This window comes from Mastomys coucha, unplaced genomic scaffold (genome assembly GCF_008632895.1).
Source record: "Mastomys coucha isolate ucsf_1 unplaced genomic scaffold, UCSF_Mcou_1 pScaffold14, whole genome shotgun sequence".
NCBI lineage: Eukaryota > Metazoa > Chordata > Mammalia > Rodentia > Muridae > Mastomys > Mastomys coucha.
Window position 1 is genome coordinate 21,903,527 of NW_022196896.1, and position 14,314 is coordinate 21,917,840.

The 14,314-nt window shown below is 39.1% G+C and overlaps 1 protein-coding gene across 1 annotated transcript in view; it reads left to right on the top strand.

Moving 5' to 3' along the window:
• Necab1 (N-terminal EF-hand calcium binding protein 1) overlaps positions 1-14,314 on the top strand; it is a 178,783-nt gene that overhangs the window by 160,818 nt on the left and 3,651 nt on the right. The window contains exons 10-12 of the mRNA XM_031366558.1: positions 3,234-3,346; positions 10,535-10,612; positions 12,346-12,437. Of these exons, the coding sequence (XP_031222418.1) occupies positions 3,234-3,346; positions 10,535-10,612; positions 12,346-12,437 (283 nt within the window). The remainder of the gene's footprint in view (positions 1-3,233; positions 3,347-10,534; positions 10,613-12,345; positions 12,438-14,314) is intronic.

The following is a 14,314-nucleotide window of genomic DNA, read 5'->3' on the forward strand; positions in this document are numbered from 1 at the left end:
TCTTTTGTGCTTGGGAAATGCCCAGTGTGGAAGAGAGCTTCCTCCTGGTTGCCTGCAGAAGACAGTCTCCTTCTGGCTGCTTTCAGATCAAGATGTGGAACTCTCAGCTCCTTCTCCATGTCTGCCTGCAGTCTGTCATGTTTCTTGCCATGATGATATTGGACTGAACTTCTTAAACTGTAAGCCAGCCCCAATTAAATATTTCCCTTTATAAGAGTTTCCTTGGTGATAATGTCTCTTCACAGCAATAAAACCCTAGCTGAGATGATGCCTTAGCTCACAATCTGGGGTCTATGCATATTATCAAGTCCACTTTGTTAGGAATTGTTCTGTGGAGGTCTGACATACATGAATTGTAATAAAATAAATAAAAGGAAAGAGAGATAGAGAGAAAGAAAGGCAAAGACAGAAAGACAGAGATCAAACTGGGCCATAAGGGCATAAATGGGGTGGGTGGATGAGAAGCACACATCCTTCGCTGCTTGATTACAACAATGAATTCAAGCTGAGAGACACTTTTCAGCCAGGAAATTCTATGATTAGACACTGAGTCTCAGTTCCTGGAATAGCCTTGCAGTCCAATTGTTTTTGTGAAAATTTTTTTCGTGGGTCATTAACCTCTGTGATCATCTGTAAAAGCCAACTGAAGAACATCCCCTTCCTGGGGAACTGGGGTGGAATATACTATTCATAGCTTGTTGAGTGTTCCTATGTTCTTGTGGACTTAAATGTAGTGCTAACAGCAAAACAGCTGAAGAGTTTAATATTTCATTGCCAATGCAGTGCCATTTCTCAAAAATCTCTTAGATTTATTCTCAATATATATTTAGTCCATTTCATGTGTGTGCTAGTATCATTACCTAGACATAGATTATAGTGTTATTTTGCTAAGCCATTTAAAGGCAAGAAGTGATGTGTATGTGTGTGTGTGTGTGTGTGTGTGTGTGTGTGTGTGTGTGTGTATGCAAGTGGCACTGGGGATTGAGCTAGGATTTTTGCATACTAGGCCAGTGCTCTACTACTGAACATAGCCCTAGAAGTCAGTCTTTATCCATCACTGCAACTCAGCATGTAGTATTTACTATCATAAAATAAAAAGCATTTGTTGGTATGTTAGTTACTTTTCTACTGCTGAGAAGACACACCATCGCCAAGTCAACTTTTATGAAAAAAAGCATTTAACTGGGGGCTTGCTTACAGTTTCAGAGTCTTAATCCATCATCATCATGGCGGGGAGCCTGGCTGCACGCATTGTGGCATACGTGGTAGCTGAGAACTATGTCCTGATCTGCAAGTCAGTCAAGAGGGTGAGGGGAGAGGGGAAGGGAGGGGAGAGGCTGATTGGTCAAAGCTCTCCCCCAGTGACACACTTCCTCCAACAATGCCATACCTATTTCAGTAAAGACACATTTTCTCATCCTAATCCTGTCAAATAGGGCCACTTCCCTTGGTGACTCTACATGAGCCTATAGAGGCAATTCTCATTCAAACTATAGTTCCTACAATGCATTCAGTGTTTGACAAATAACAGCTACTTAATGAGCACTGAGAAACTTAATAGAATAGGGAACAGAAGATCAGGAGTTGAACTGTCGTCTGTATGCTACATGATTAAGAGTATTGGGCAAGTTTTGCTTATATTCCATATAATTCTTGTAAGTTGTCTTTTAAATTTGTTTTTGCATTTTTGTGAGGCTATGTTCATGCTTTCTGAATTTTTCTCTCAATCCTTGCAGAAGAAAAAAGGACTAATATTGAGATCTATACTTCCATGAAAGGCACACAGGCAGAGCTCTTGGGAAGTCTTTAAGCTATAATTGTTAAAATAGTAATGAGATTTGTTGGGAAAAGCAGTTAATAGTCAACCCATTGTGAGCTATTAAATGGGTGTATTAGCAATTTTTTTTGTTGCTGTGGCAAAGTATTTGAAAAAAAGCAACTTAAGGAGGCAAGACCTAACTATTTAGTTGGCCTTTTGAGGGTACACTGCACCACGGCAGAGAAGAAATCAGCAGGATGTGGAGGCAGCTGGTTATATTGTATCCACAGTAAGGAAGAGAGACTAATGTTGGTGCTCAGCTTGCTTTCGCCTTATTCAGAACAGGACCACAGCTCAGAGAATGGCGCCCACCACAGTTAAGCTATGTCCTTCCAGCTAAGCTAACCTAATACAGAATCCCCTTCACTGGCCACACACACAGGTTTGTCTCTTAGGTGATTCTAGATCTGGGCACGTTGATGGTACTAAACATCACACAGGGTTATGGTACTCTGAATAGCGCATGTTATAAATGGGTAAAATTGATAACCTGTTGAGGTTAGGTCTGTTGCTATATACTGTAATGTTAAATACTGGCATGCAAGGTCTGGTTGCTCTCAGGAATGAGGAGATTCTCACATAAACCAAGTGATCCTATGTAACCTTGCTCCCTGTGTTATCCCTGATTGGTCAATAAAGATGCCTATAGCCAGCCCATAGCTGGGCAGAAGAGAGGTAGGTGGGACTTCAGTTTCCAGGCTTGGGGTTGGAGGCAAGACCACTATGAGAAAGAGAAGGTGGAGAGAGAGGAAGATGCCACGTGGTAAGGTATCCTAAGAACTGTCCGTGATGGCTGGCCAGTTGGAATAAGTAGCCCAAGCTGAACATGGCAAGTCATATCTTGGGGTTATTTACAGGGAAGTAGGCAAAATGGCCATAGAGGGTTGATAGCTGCCCAGCACTAGTGCTTTTAAAGCTTATTATAACTATAAAAGTTCGTGTCTTTTATGTGGGAACTGAATTATGTAAGGCAGGTTAGAAACCACCAATTAATATCAATATTTGCCACAATAGTTTTTTAATCACTGGTGCATTACAAATGCATCAGTAAGCTCACATTTTAAAATAACAAATTTGTAGTAATTGTCTATTATCCGATGTCACAAAATATCCAAGAAACTGAGCTATGCAGTGAACGATAGCAGTTCTCCTTACCCCGTCAGAGGCACTCCGGGAAGTTTTTAAGATACTGGTGCCTATGGTCTGTAGCTCTGCCTCACAGAGAGGTGATGTTGAAAGCTCCTCCATGATTCAAATCGGCTGTCTGGCTTTTAAAAGAGGAAGTGCCTCATGCAGAGGGCGCTTTGTTTAGCTTCTGCATCACTTCAGGTATGGGAGGGTTGCATCCTTCCCCAGTTGGTTTCTGACTGGCAGTCCTGTGGTTGTGAGACAATAACCTCCCTGTCCTCCTCAGCACATCATGCTTGTGCAGCGCCAGATGTCTGTGACAGAGGAGGACCTGGAAGAATTCCAGCTTGCTCTCAAGCACTATGTGGAGAGCGCTTCAGCTCAAAGTGGATGCCTGCGGTGAGTGCTCACATGCAAGCCAGCCCCTCCCCCACCACCAGCCTTACACTGTTGGCAAGAGTGGGAGGTTAGGTGTTAGTGGGGAGGTTCCATATAGGATTTGAGGTTCTAGCTAGAGCAACAAGACAATTAAAGGAGATCAAAGGGATACAACTTGGGAAGGAAGAAGTCAAAGTATCGTTATTTGCAGATGATATGATAGAGTGTACACAAGTGACCCCAAAACTTCCACCAGAGAAATTTTACAGCTGATAAACACCTTCAGTCAAGTGGCTGGACACAAAATTAACTCAAAGAAACCAGTAGCCCTCTTTGATACAGGCATTTCCAAATCCTTCTGTTAAATTCTGCAGAGCAGTCCAGCCATCTAGGTTATGACATTTGCAGAGTTTAGCAGGATATTTTCTGTTTGATCCTTGAACCAGAGTTGATTTAATCATTTGGCACACCAAGGGAAATAAAATGGAAATAAACTGTGAATGAGAAAGGTTTCAAATAGATTGAAATCTCCCCTCCTGCACACAGCAACCAGCACTCATTGAAAACCATCTCTGTAGAGAAGGCTTCCTTCCGCTCATGGGGTCTGGCCTTGATTACCCTGTGGACTAATGACCATTTCCGCCATTGTGGGACTAGAAGGGCTCTCCAATATTATGCTCTCAGACCTTGGTTATTTCACAGAAGCAGAGGCAGGGTTCATTTTCTCTCTTCACTTCACGGCTTCCTCACAGCTGCCATGTAAAGAGTAATAGAATATGCTATACTGCATCTGTAGTTTCTCGATACCAGTCCCAATAAACCAGTACGAGCATCGTTTTCCACAAACGATGGTAGAATTCTTGTCACGAGAACTCTGCAGTGCCCCTCCAAGGAGGATCCTGTCTAGTATCCTATTTGTCTAGACATTATGATTACCCTGCCTTCAGACCTGGAGACCCACCCACATGCACAGTCATCTGTCAGTAATCCAGCAGTATCGATTCCTTCTTAACATGCCTCAGACCTGTCCAGGCTGCTCCATAGATATCCACCCAGCTGGCCTCATATGCTGTGTCAGGAGTCCACAGCACAGGCCCAAACTTACCTGTGTCCAGAAAACTTCCACAACATCTACCCCTTCCTAGGATCTTATTTCAGCTGCATCCCCTAATAGTCTTTAAACATTAGCAGATGTGTGTTTGTGTGATGTACAACTGTCTGCATAAACACATGCACTATGTCTCTTTTGCTCTTCTTTTTAGGGTAAAACCTACCTACCAGGTCTTGGGGAAAAAAGCTAGAGTTAAACAAAAATTAAAGCTAGGAATACATAGCTTTGTGTCTTGGGCATTCTCACTGACTGTAAACCTCACTCTTCATCATCAAGAACCTCACGGAGGCAAGTCCTCTCACACAGGCCTGTGGTCACAGCTACTTGAGACAAAAAGATAGTGAGGTGAGGGATTGCCTAGGTGACAAAATGACTTAAAGTCCAACCTGGACAATTTTAGTGAGACCTTCTCTCAAACACAGAAAGTATTAGGAATGTACCTCAGAGGCTGAACAATTGCCTAGCAGGTATAAGCCTCTGGATTCAATCCCTAGTAAACACACACACACTCATAAAACGCTTATATGTAATGTTTATGTGTGAAATGCCCAATATAGTAATCTTCCATCCACTGAGGACTGAGATGTGAGCTGGAGTCTCCAATGCCTTCTTCCTGGCTGACCTCCCATCTCTGCAGTATGAGCATCATTAACTCCTCACAGCCTCCCAGTGTGGCCTTTGTAACAGACACTAGGAAATGCTGCACTTTCTTGATTGCTGTTCTACTTCATAACAAGGTCATAAGAGCACAAATAAAAGCATTTTCACTCTTGGATGAATTAGAGATTTGCCAAGGCAGGAGTATATGTTGTTTTTCAAAGCCTACTCATTTAAAAATAAAACTGCTTTGAAAATACAGAAAGGAACCAATCTATCCAATTGAAGGTTGAACTCAGTAAATGCTTTTTGAACTGGCAAAGACAGAAAGAAGAAAAGTCTGTGCCAGATTCCCAGGGATTGGTTAGAGGTTTTATATTCATTAAAAAAGCATGAAAGTTTTTTTTAATTGACTCAAGTTTTATTGCATTATGAGAAAAGATACATAATTTCAGTTTATCTGACTTTGTTAACGTTTAAAAATATATTTTAATTAAATAGTTAAATAACATTCTTCTTTCCCTTTTGTACCCCAACTCCTCCCAGAGACCCCCCTTCAATACCTGCAATACCTTTCCTTTTTTTTTATTTTGTCATATTCTTTAAAATTTATAAAATATTACAACAATAAAAATGCATATTATAAAAGTTGTTTGATACAAAACAACAATCAATTGAACAGTCTTTTTTGCATAAAAAATAATTTATTTTCAATAAAAGAAAAATGAATCATATCAAATTTTAGTTTGTTTTCTTTTTTTCTTTTTTGAGACAGGGTTTCTCTGTGTAGCCCTGGCTGTCCTGGAACTCACTCTGTAGACCAGGTTGGCCTAGAACTCAGAAATCTGCCTGCCTCTGCCCCCGAAGTGCTGGGATTAAAGGTGTGTGCCACCACTGCCTGGCGAATCATATCAAATTTTAAAAGTAAATGTATTCTCTCTCTCTCTCTCTCTCTCTATATATATATATATATACATATAACTTTATATATATATATATAACTTTATATATATATGTATATATATATACATATATATATATATATATAACTTTAATATATATATTTATTAAGCTTTCTGTGAAAGAACATCATTTTTTCCCTTTTGCAAGATAATTTTTTTAATTTATTTTTTATTAGATATTTTATTTACATTTCAGTTTGCAAGAATTTTATTGAGTATTTTTGCATCGATATTCATAAGGGAAATTGGTCTGAAGTTTTCTTTCTTCCTTAGGTCTTTGTGTGGTTTAGGTATAAGAGTAATCGTGGCTTCATAGAACGAATTGGGTAGAGTGTGTTCAGTTTCTATTTTGTGGAATAGTTTGAGGAGTATTGGAATTAGGTTTTCTTTGAAGGTTTGATAAAACTCTGCACTAAACCCATATGGTCCTGGGTTTTTTTTGGCTAGGAGACTATTAATGACTGTTTCTATTTCATGAGCAGATATGGGACTGTTTAGATCGTTGATCTGATCTTGATTTAACTTTGGTACCTGGTATCTGTCTAGAAAATTGTCCACTTTATTTACATTTCAAATGATATCCCCTTTCCTGGTTTCCCCTCTGAAAAAAAAAAAAACCCTATCCCCTCCCCCCCCCAATTGAACAGTCGTATGTAGATGCTTGTCTACAGCAATACTGAAAATACATACATTTTTCTCAATATAAATTTTAAATAACTCCAGACATATTAACTGCATATTTTAAAATCATACAATACTACTAGTTTTTTTTTTAATGAACATAAATAGATAAAGTCTTTTTATTTGTTTGCTTGTTTGTTTTGTTTTGTTTTAGTAGAGCTTAAAATCTTGGCTCTTACTGTGGTACAAGGGCACAAAAATTTTTAAGATTCTGAAACATTATTTTTCAAATGCAGTGGAACCTGGGTGCGAATAGCCCCAGAGAGAAGGCAGCTGCTGTGGGTGGGTCAGAGAGTTAGTAGATCTGTGATGCTGGGTGCAAACCATGCAGAATCAGGAAGAACTCTTGCTGCTGTGTTTAGAGGTGAGGAGAGAACCCATTTAGAGGAGAGGTGAAGGATAGATGCCCAGCCTTGCCTTTTCCTTCGAACACCGATGTGTTTCTTAGTGGTTCTTCATCCACTTCATGCAGATTCTTCAGCTAATTTCTTTTGCAGGGGTTGTCAGGATGTATACAGATGTAACGAGTATCAGAAAATGACCACATGGGTGGAACACCTGTGGAAAAGACATCGCCTATTTAATTCAGCTTTTCAGATGTCTAAGTAAATCAGTTCCGTTCTCTACCTGCTGACGAATCATCAAATACCACTAATAACAGCCATTGTGATCCTGTGTACCCTTCATGGCTACCTAGTGCTAAGTTGCTGAAGCACCATGATTTAGCAAGGATTCATCTCCCATAATGCTTAGCTAAGCCTCGCCACTAAGACACGGGGTGAAGCCTTAGAAGATTACTAATTTTGCATTTGTTTTCTTATTTAGTTTTCACGGGAATCATTACAGGCATCCAGCTTAGATAAAAAAGAAGACTCCGGTGCATTAAAAAACTTTCCCAAGATTCACTCAAAACTGCATGTTTAATCTTTCTCATCAGTATCTAAAAATAGTTGAATTAAAGATTCCTGAACTCTTTGTGGCTAACTAGGGGTGGAGTACAAACACAAGATCCTTCTGGTTCATATCAGTAAAAATCTTGTGAAACTCAGTCAACTGAATTAGAACTTGCTCTGAATATTCACCAAGAAATGTGGAAGTCTGAGGACTGACAGAGGCTGGGCTATAATACTCCATCAATCATGCTTGTAAAGATTGGTGAGGGCTAACAAGGTGACACCGTGTAAAGGTGCTTGCCATCAGACCCAATGACCTGAGTTCAATGAGATCTATGTGGTGGAGGAAGAGAATTGACTTCCACAACTTATCTCTGACTTCTACACACCCACTCTGGTGTGCACACTGATACACATACACACACACACACACACACACACACACACACACACAATTGAAGAAAATCTCAAATCTCATTCATGTGAGTTGCTATACAATGATATATCATTATAAGTTCCTCACCTTCTCTGCAATTACAAATGTTCAGCACCTTTTGTAAGAGAGCCAGCAGTGGGATAAATGGAATACACAATGTGCTCTTAGAATAGTCCTCAGCACCAAACAGGAAATAGCTCCTGCCTTCAGTGACTTTTATGATCAAACACTGGAAACAGAATCCTTATCATTAAGGTAGTGAGCAAATTAAATCATATTCTTGTCCTAAAATTCTACATTTTTTTTTCATTAGAACTAAGTGAAGCTACTCTCTGCTGCCAAATTCTAGAATTTGGATATGTTCATGTTTCCAATGCCAGAGGCCCAGGAACCAGTGTATGAATTATATTCTAACACTCACTTCTGAGATACCTTTAAGAACTAATGGGGTGCACTGAACTATTATTAATCACCAATCTGTAAGGATAAGATAAAATGTGATAGCCAACCCCACACCTCTGTTTGTAGAAATGTGGAGAGTGTTCCTGTTACATCTTTTTTTCCCACTGGTTTGGCCCTGTCGGTTAAGCAGGGCAGGCACTCAGAGAAGGAAGGAAGCCAAGAGTAAGAGGGCCTCCTCTCCATTCCTCATAGAACCATTTCACAGAGGGGTAAACTGAGATTGAGTAATGGGTCAAAGGTAGCACACTTGATAGGTAGTTCTGTTAAGACATTCTTTACCCCACCTATCACCCCATGATTCCCTTCCTACCTAATCCTCTACCCTCAGTCTTTCACAGCTTGGGCATTGTGCTGATGTGAGTTTCACTGAGAGGGCAATGTTGGGGATCACACACCTGCTACATAAATGCTCTATCAATGACATGTATCTTCAGTGTTTGTTTGAGGGATACCACACCAGGCTGACAAGACTCGTCTCAAACTTAAGATCTTCCTGCATCTTCCTTTCAAATGCTGAAATTAGAAGTTTATAGGCCTTTCTGTGCTAGTCCAGAAAAATGTAATATTTTTATAGCACAGTTACTAGGCTTTTAATACAATGAGTAACATCAACAACTAGTTTGCGAGAGGCAACTAATGATGGCCTGAAATACTAGGGTGGGTGTTTTAATCTTCATCCTAAAGAAAGTAGAGTTGAGACTTGCCTGATAGACTACTGGGCTATATTTGAGCATTAGGGAGACCTTCAAGACACTAAAATAAGCTAGAGATTCCCTCCCCAGAAAAACATATATGCACAGGAGTTTGTAGGTCACTGTAGAAGTTTATGGGAAAAGTCACAAAGCTTACCATGAACTCCTGGGGTAAGAAGATTACAAACTCCCTGTTGTACGAAACTATTACCATATAGCAAACATTTACTCAGAAAAATCTTAAGTCAAACTAGTAACATTAGCATATCATGCCCAAGGAACCAAACTATATTTTTAAAAACTATAAGAATAAAAGAAACAAAATATCTTTTATGCATACTCCACACAGCCATGAGCAGGATCTTTGAAAACAAAAATAGATTAAAATTCCTTTTGTGAGGTTACTGCCACCTGGTGGTCACAAATAGTTGAATCCTTAATCTGCATTCATTTCATTGGTAGAGCCTTAAATACATTTTGAAACATTAGACTAAAAAGATGTCATTAGGAATTCAGTTTTACAGGCATCACAGGTCTGCTTCTTCTTACACAAGCTCACAAACCTTGTGAACATGTCCCTCTGCTCCTTTGTTCTGAGGTTGGTGCGGATCTTCATCTATTTTATTACTTGTCCAACTTTTCTCTAGGCTTTACATGAATTTCCTCTACTATGCTCTACACTGCCATGAAGCAGGATATTTTTAAAAACAAAGAATTTTAGTAAATTTTGGCATGAGATGCTTAGTAACATTTTTAAATGGGGGCTGGAGAGATGCTCAGTGGTTAAGATCACTGACTGCTCTCCTAGAGGACCCAGGTTGGATTTGAAATATCTACATGGTGGTTCACAACTATTACCCTAGTTTCAGGGGAATATATCCTTTTCTGACCTCCATAGGCACCAGGAATGAAAATAGCACAGAGATATATACAAAACACAAAATACACAACTAAGAACTTTGAATGTGTTCAAAGATATTAATCTAAAATTGTATGCAAAAATAGATACCCTGAGCTATTCAATTTTTGATAAAGCCACTTGATATTCTTCCTGGCTTAGGCTACTTTGTTTCTTATACATAAAGTAACGTTGTATACTGCATATACAGATTAGAAAATCTGATTGTGTGTGTGCGCAGTATGTCATCGGTACATGTATCAGCGTATATGTGGACACACATGTACATACTGGTCTGAGGTCTGAGGCTGTTGAGAGTCTTCCTTGGTTGATCTACACACTTCATTGAGGCAAACTTAGACAGCTTGCAATGGAGATCTTACAACTTGGTATTTACGCTTTGCCCAGAGTCATCTCCCCTAACTCTGCATTTGCTTCGCTAATTTCCAGGACCCAATCATGCCTTTTCTATTTCAGTATCTCTATACAGAAGCTCTCAAATGAATCTCGCTACATGATTTATGAGTTCTGGGAGAATAGCAGTGTGTGGAACCGGTAAGTTCCGAGGGAAAATGACTTGTTTACTGAGTGTGGGTGTGGTGATGTACACAATGAAATGTTCAAAAAGCTTTATTTGGCGCTAGAGATTAAAGCAACGGTGTGAACATGCTGAGTAAACACCCCATCACTGTTACATCCCAGCTTCCTTGTAAGTTTATGCTCTGAAACAAGGTCCACTAAGTTGTCCAGGATGGTCTTGCACTTACTCTATAGCCCAGTCAGGTCTTGATTCTGAAATGCTTTTGCTTCAGCCTGGAGTAGCCAGAACTCCAGACCTGTACCACCAGGTCTGAGGTGTTCATCTTAAAACTTGCCTTGTTACACTGAATCCTAGAGCCGTCAGAATTTATTTCATATTGATCCCACCTTGAGCATTTGCATTTTACTGATGCTCTTGGAGAAACAGGTTTAGACAAGTGTGGTGGTTTGAATTAATGCTCACTCCATAGACTCATGGGTTTGAATGCTTGTATCATAGGAGTGGCACTGTGGTGATGTTGGAGGAAGTGTGTCACTGTGGGGGCAGGCTTTGAGGTTTCATATGCTGAAGTTATACCCAGTGTGGCAGAAAGTCTCCTGCTGCCTGTGGATCAAGATGTAGAACTCTCAACTCCTTCTACAGTACCATGTCTGTCTGCTATGCCATGGTGTCAGTACGATGCCACCATGCTTCCAACCATGTCAATAACGAACTAAACCTCTGAACTTCAAGCCAGCCCCATTTAAATGTTTTCCCTTATAAGAGTTGCCATGGTCATGGTATCTCTTCACAGCAATAGAAGCCCTAAGACAACAGGGTCATGGATGTCTTAGGAAGGAGAAGTGATTGGGTATGACGCATCATGAACTATAAACACTTATGAATATCATTTTGTTTCATTTAAATTTAAACTATACACAGTGGCCAATATGTTTTAATATCCTTAAAACATTACAAATAAAGGAATAAAAGACATTGGAAAAACTTACCAACCAACTGTGAGAGGAAAATGATTTCTCTACTATTCCAGTGTTCTACTATGTTACAATCTAGTAAATTACTAACAAATATGCAATTTTAAAATATGACATGAAGGAACATTTTATTCTATCATATAAACTGTTCCTGGTGTTTTTAGGTAGTACAGAAAATATAGCTCTCCAGTGTTTGGGAGTACTAAATATGGTAACAAAGGTAAGAAAAGGCTGAGAAGTTCAACTGATTGGTATTTCACCTTACACTGCTTCAAGGGGGCAGTCCTGGGATGCAGCAGAGAGTTTGTCCAGTAATAAATAACTGACACATACTATACCGTGATGAAAACAAGAGTGCCAACCATAGCAATTTGGCCAGAGACCCTGACAGCAACTCCAAGCATTGTGGCCTTTTAAAAGATAGTTTAAAATCCTATCTCCTTCTCCAATCATGGAAAATTTACAGTTCCTGTGCTTAGATGTCCTGTTCTTTACATATGAACATATCGTTGCTTTCATTTGTCCACTTTACCTCCCAATGTAGCATGTCTTATATGCTTATTTTGAATGCCTTTCATCTAAATTTCTCATGACAATTACTACTTTTTTAGGTTCTATTAAAGTTAAATAAGCATCAAGAGCCGACTGTATGTGGGCATTTAGTTCAAACCAGTCCAAATCTTGGCATCCTGATTGAATTTGATCTCTGCTATACTCTACCTAGGAAGGTTTTAAATAAAAATGCACAACTTTAACCTGAAATCATTTTGCAGCCACCTCCAGACAAATTACAGCAAGACATTCCAAAGAAGCAACGTGGATTTCTTGGAAACTCCAGAGCTCACCTCTACGATGCTAGTTCCTGGTAACTATCGTGGGGCGAGCTCCATGCTTCTCCGTGCTTTCCTACCACCACTGTCCTGTCTTGTAAGACAGCACGGTCTCCCACACCCACACTTAGTCAGTGGTGTTTCCTATGCTGCTCCTTTAGTTTCAATTTGGGGAGGGGAAAGAAATATTTTATTGTCTTTTTCCCTAATGACATTTTGTTTCTTGCTGCATTACACCTAGTGTTGGGAGTTAGTTGGTCACTATAATTTTAGTAAAATTTAAGTCAACCCATATATATAAAACATTATTCAAATGCTTTCTTTGTAATTACAATCTAGTATGCTGAATGCAATGTGAAATAAGCCATGGAGGCTAGAGTTATGTTAGAAAAATTCATCATAATAGTTATGAAAATGATTTTTGTAAGTGGGGAAAAAAACAGGATAAGACATGTTTGGAATGAAATTGACTCAAAAATCTGGGGAAAGCTTAAGATTACTGAGAAAGTTCACTTGCTATCTACCCACTGATTCAGTTCCTAAGTATGCATGCATTTCCTGAGTAATGCTGCGAGCCTGACCATGGGGTTTCTGGGGTACAGAACCTAGTTATTGGCACTGTCGGGATCCTGTTCTGACTGAGCAGTTTGCTAGGAGCTAACTGACTACAGAATAAAAACATAATCTCGAAGGACAAAGGCTGTCTATCCAGTTTAAAATATATGTACATATTTCTATATGTATATGTGTGTGTAAATATACACATATTTACAAAAAGCACACATTTATATAAAAATAAAACACAGTTCAAGGCACATAAAATAGTTATCACTAGAGGTAACACATGCCTTTTAGACTTAAAGAAGTTACCTTTCTCAACCTGAAGGTGGACAGTATCTTAGTTAGAATATGAACAACAATTTAGAGTTCTTAGAAGTTTTTTAAATGGATAACAACATGTTCCAATCAGTAATAACTGACAGCTGGAACAAAAATAGTCATCATCGAATGGGAACTGACCAAGTAGGACAGTGTGACCCAGGCCAGGGAAGAAAAGAACCCATACCAAGGTCCTGCTGGCATTCCAACTGCAGAACCTCAGCAGGATGAATTCCGAGTGGGGACATGTACAGACAAGAACTGAGAATCTGAGTTTTTAAAACCTGAAAATGGCAGCTATGTTTAGAAAAACGGAAGTAAGATATATTTCAGGTAAGCCTAATACCATTCAGACATAAGTATAGAAACCAGCCAAAGTATATCCCTTAGAACCTTTAAATTCAAAAGTCAAATGATGCATGAACTACAGCCATACAGGCCCATCAACTATCGGACACCAGCTAAGGAGCCAGAACATCCTTGCCATAAAGGGAAGGAGGTAGTCAAGAAAGTAAGGTCTGAGCACAAGCAATCAGCAACTTTAAAGACAAGCTTACTCCTTCCCCTCTGCTTTTCAGCAAGCTGTGCCAGCAGTGATAGCTCGGTACCATTGGTTATGTTTGGGTATTTATATTCATCGGGGAAGACATTTCTAGTGTTTAAATCTAGACATATTAAAGTACTTATAATGCATCCATTTGCTTAGACTGAAACGTGTAGAAATACATTCTGTTGTTTCCTAACAACTGCTAGGATTAAGTAGATTGCCAACAACATCAGAGTGTTTATAATCTTGTTACAATGATGAATATATTATATATACTCATATATGTAATATATATAATATATATTCATATATTATAAAGTCTTAGACAACAAAGTGCAAAAAAACCCACAGGAGTAGCTCAATATCTCCAATTACCTAAAATTTAAAATGAGAAAAACAATTTTGCAGACTGAAGATAAAGGGAACAATCTCTACAGTTTTCTGCCCTAAAAACATATATTCTCATTATTCTTTTTCTCCTTTCAG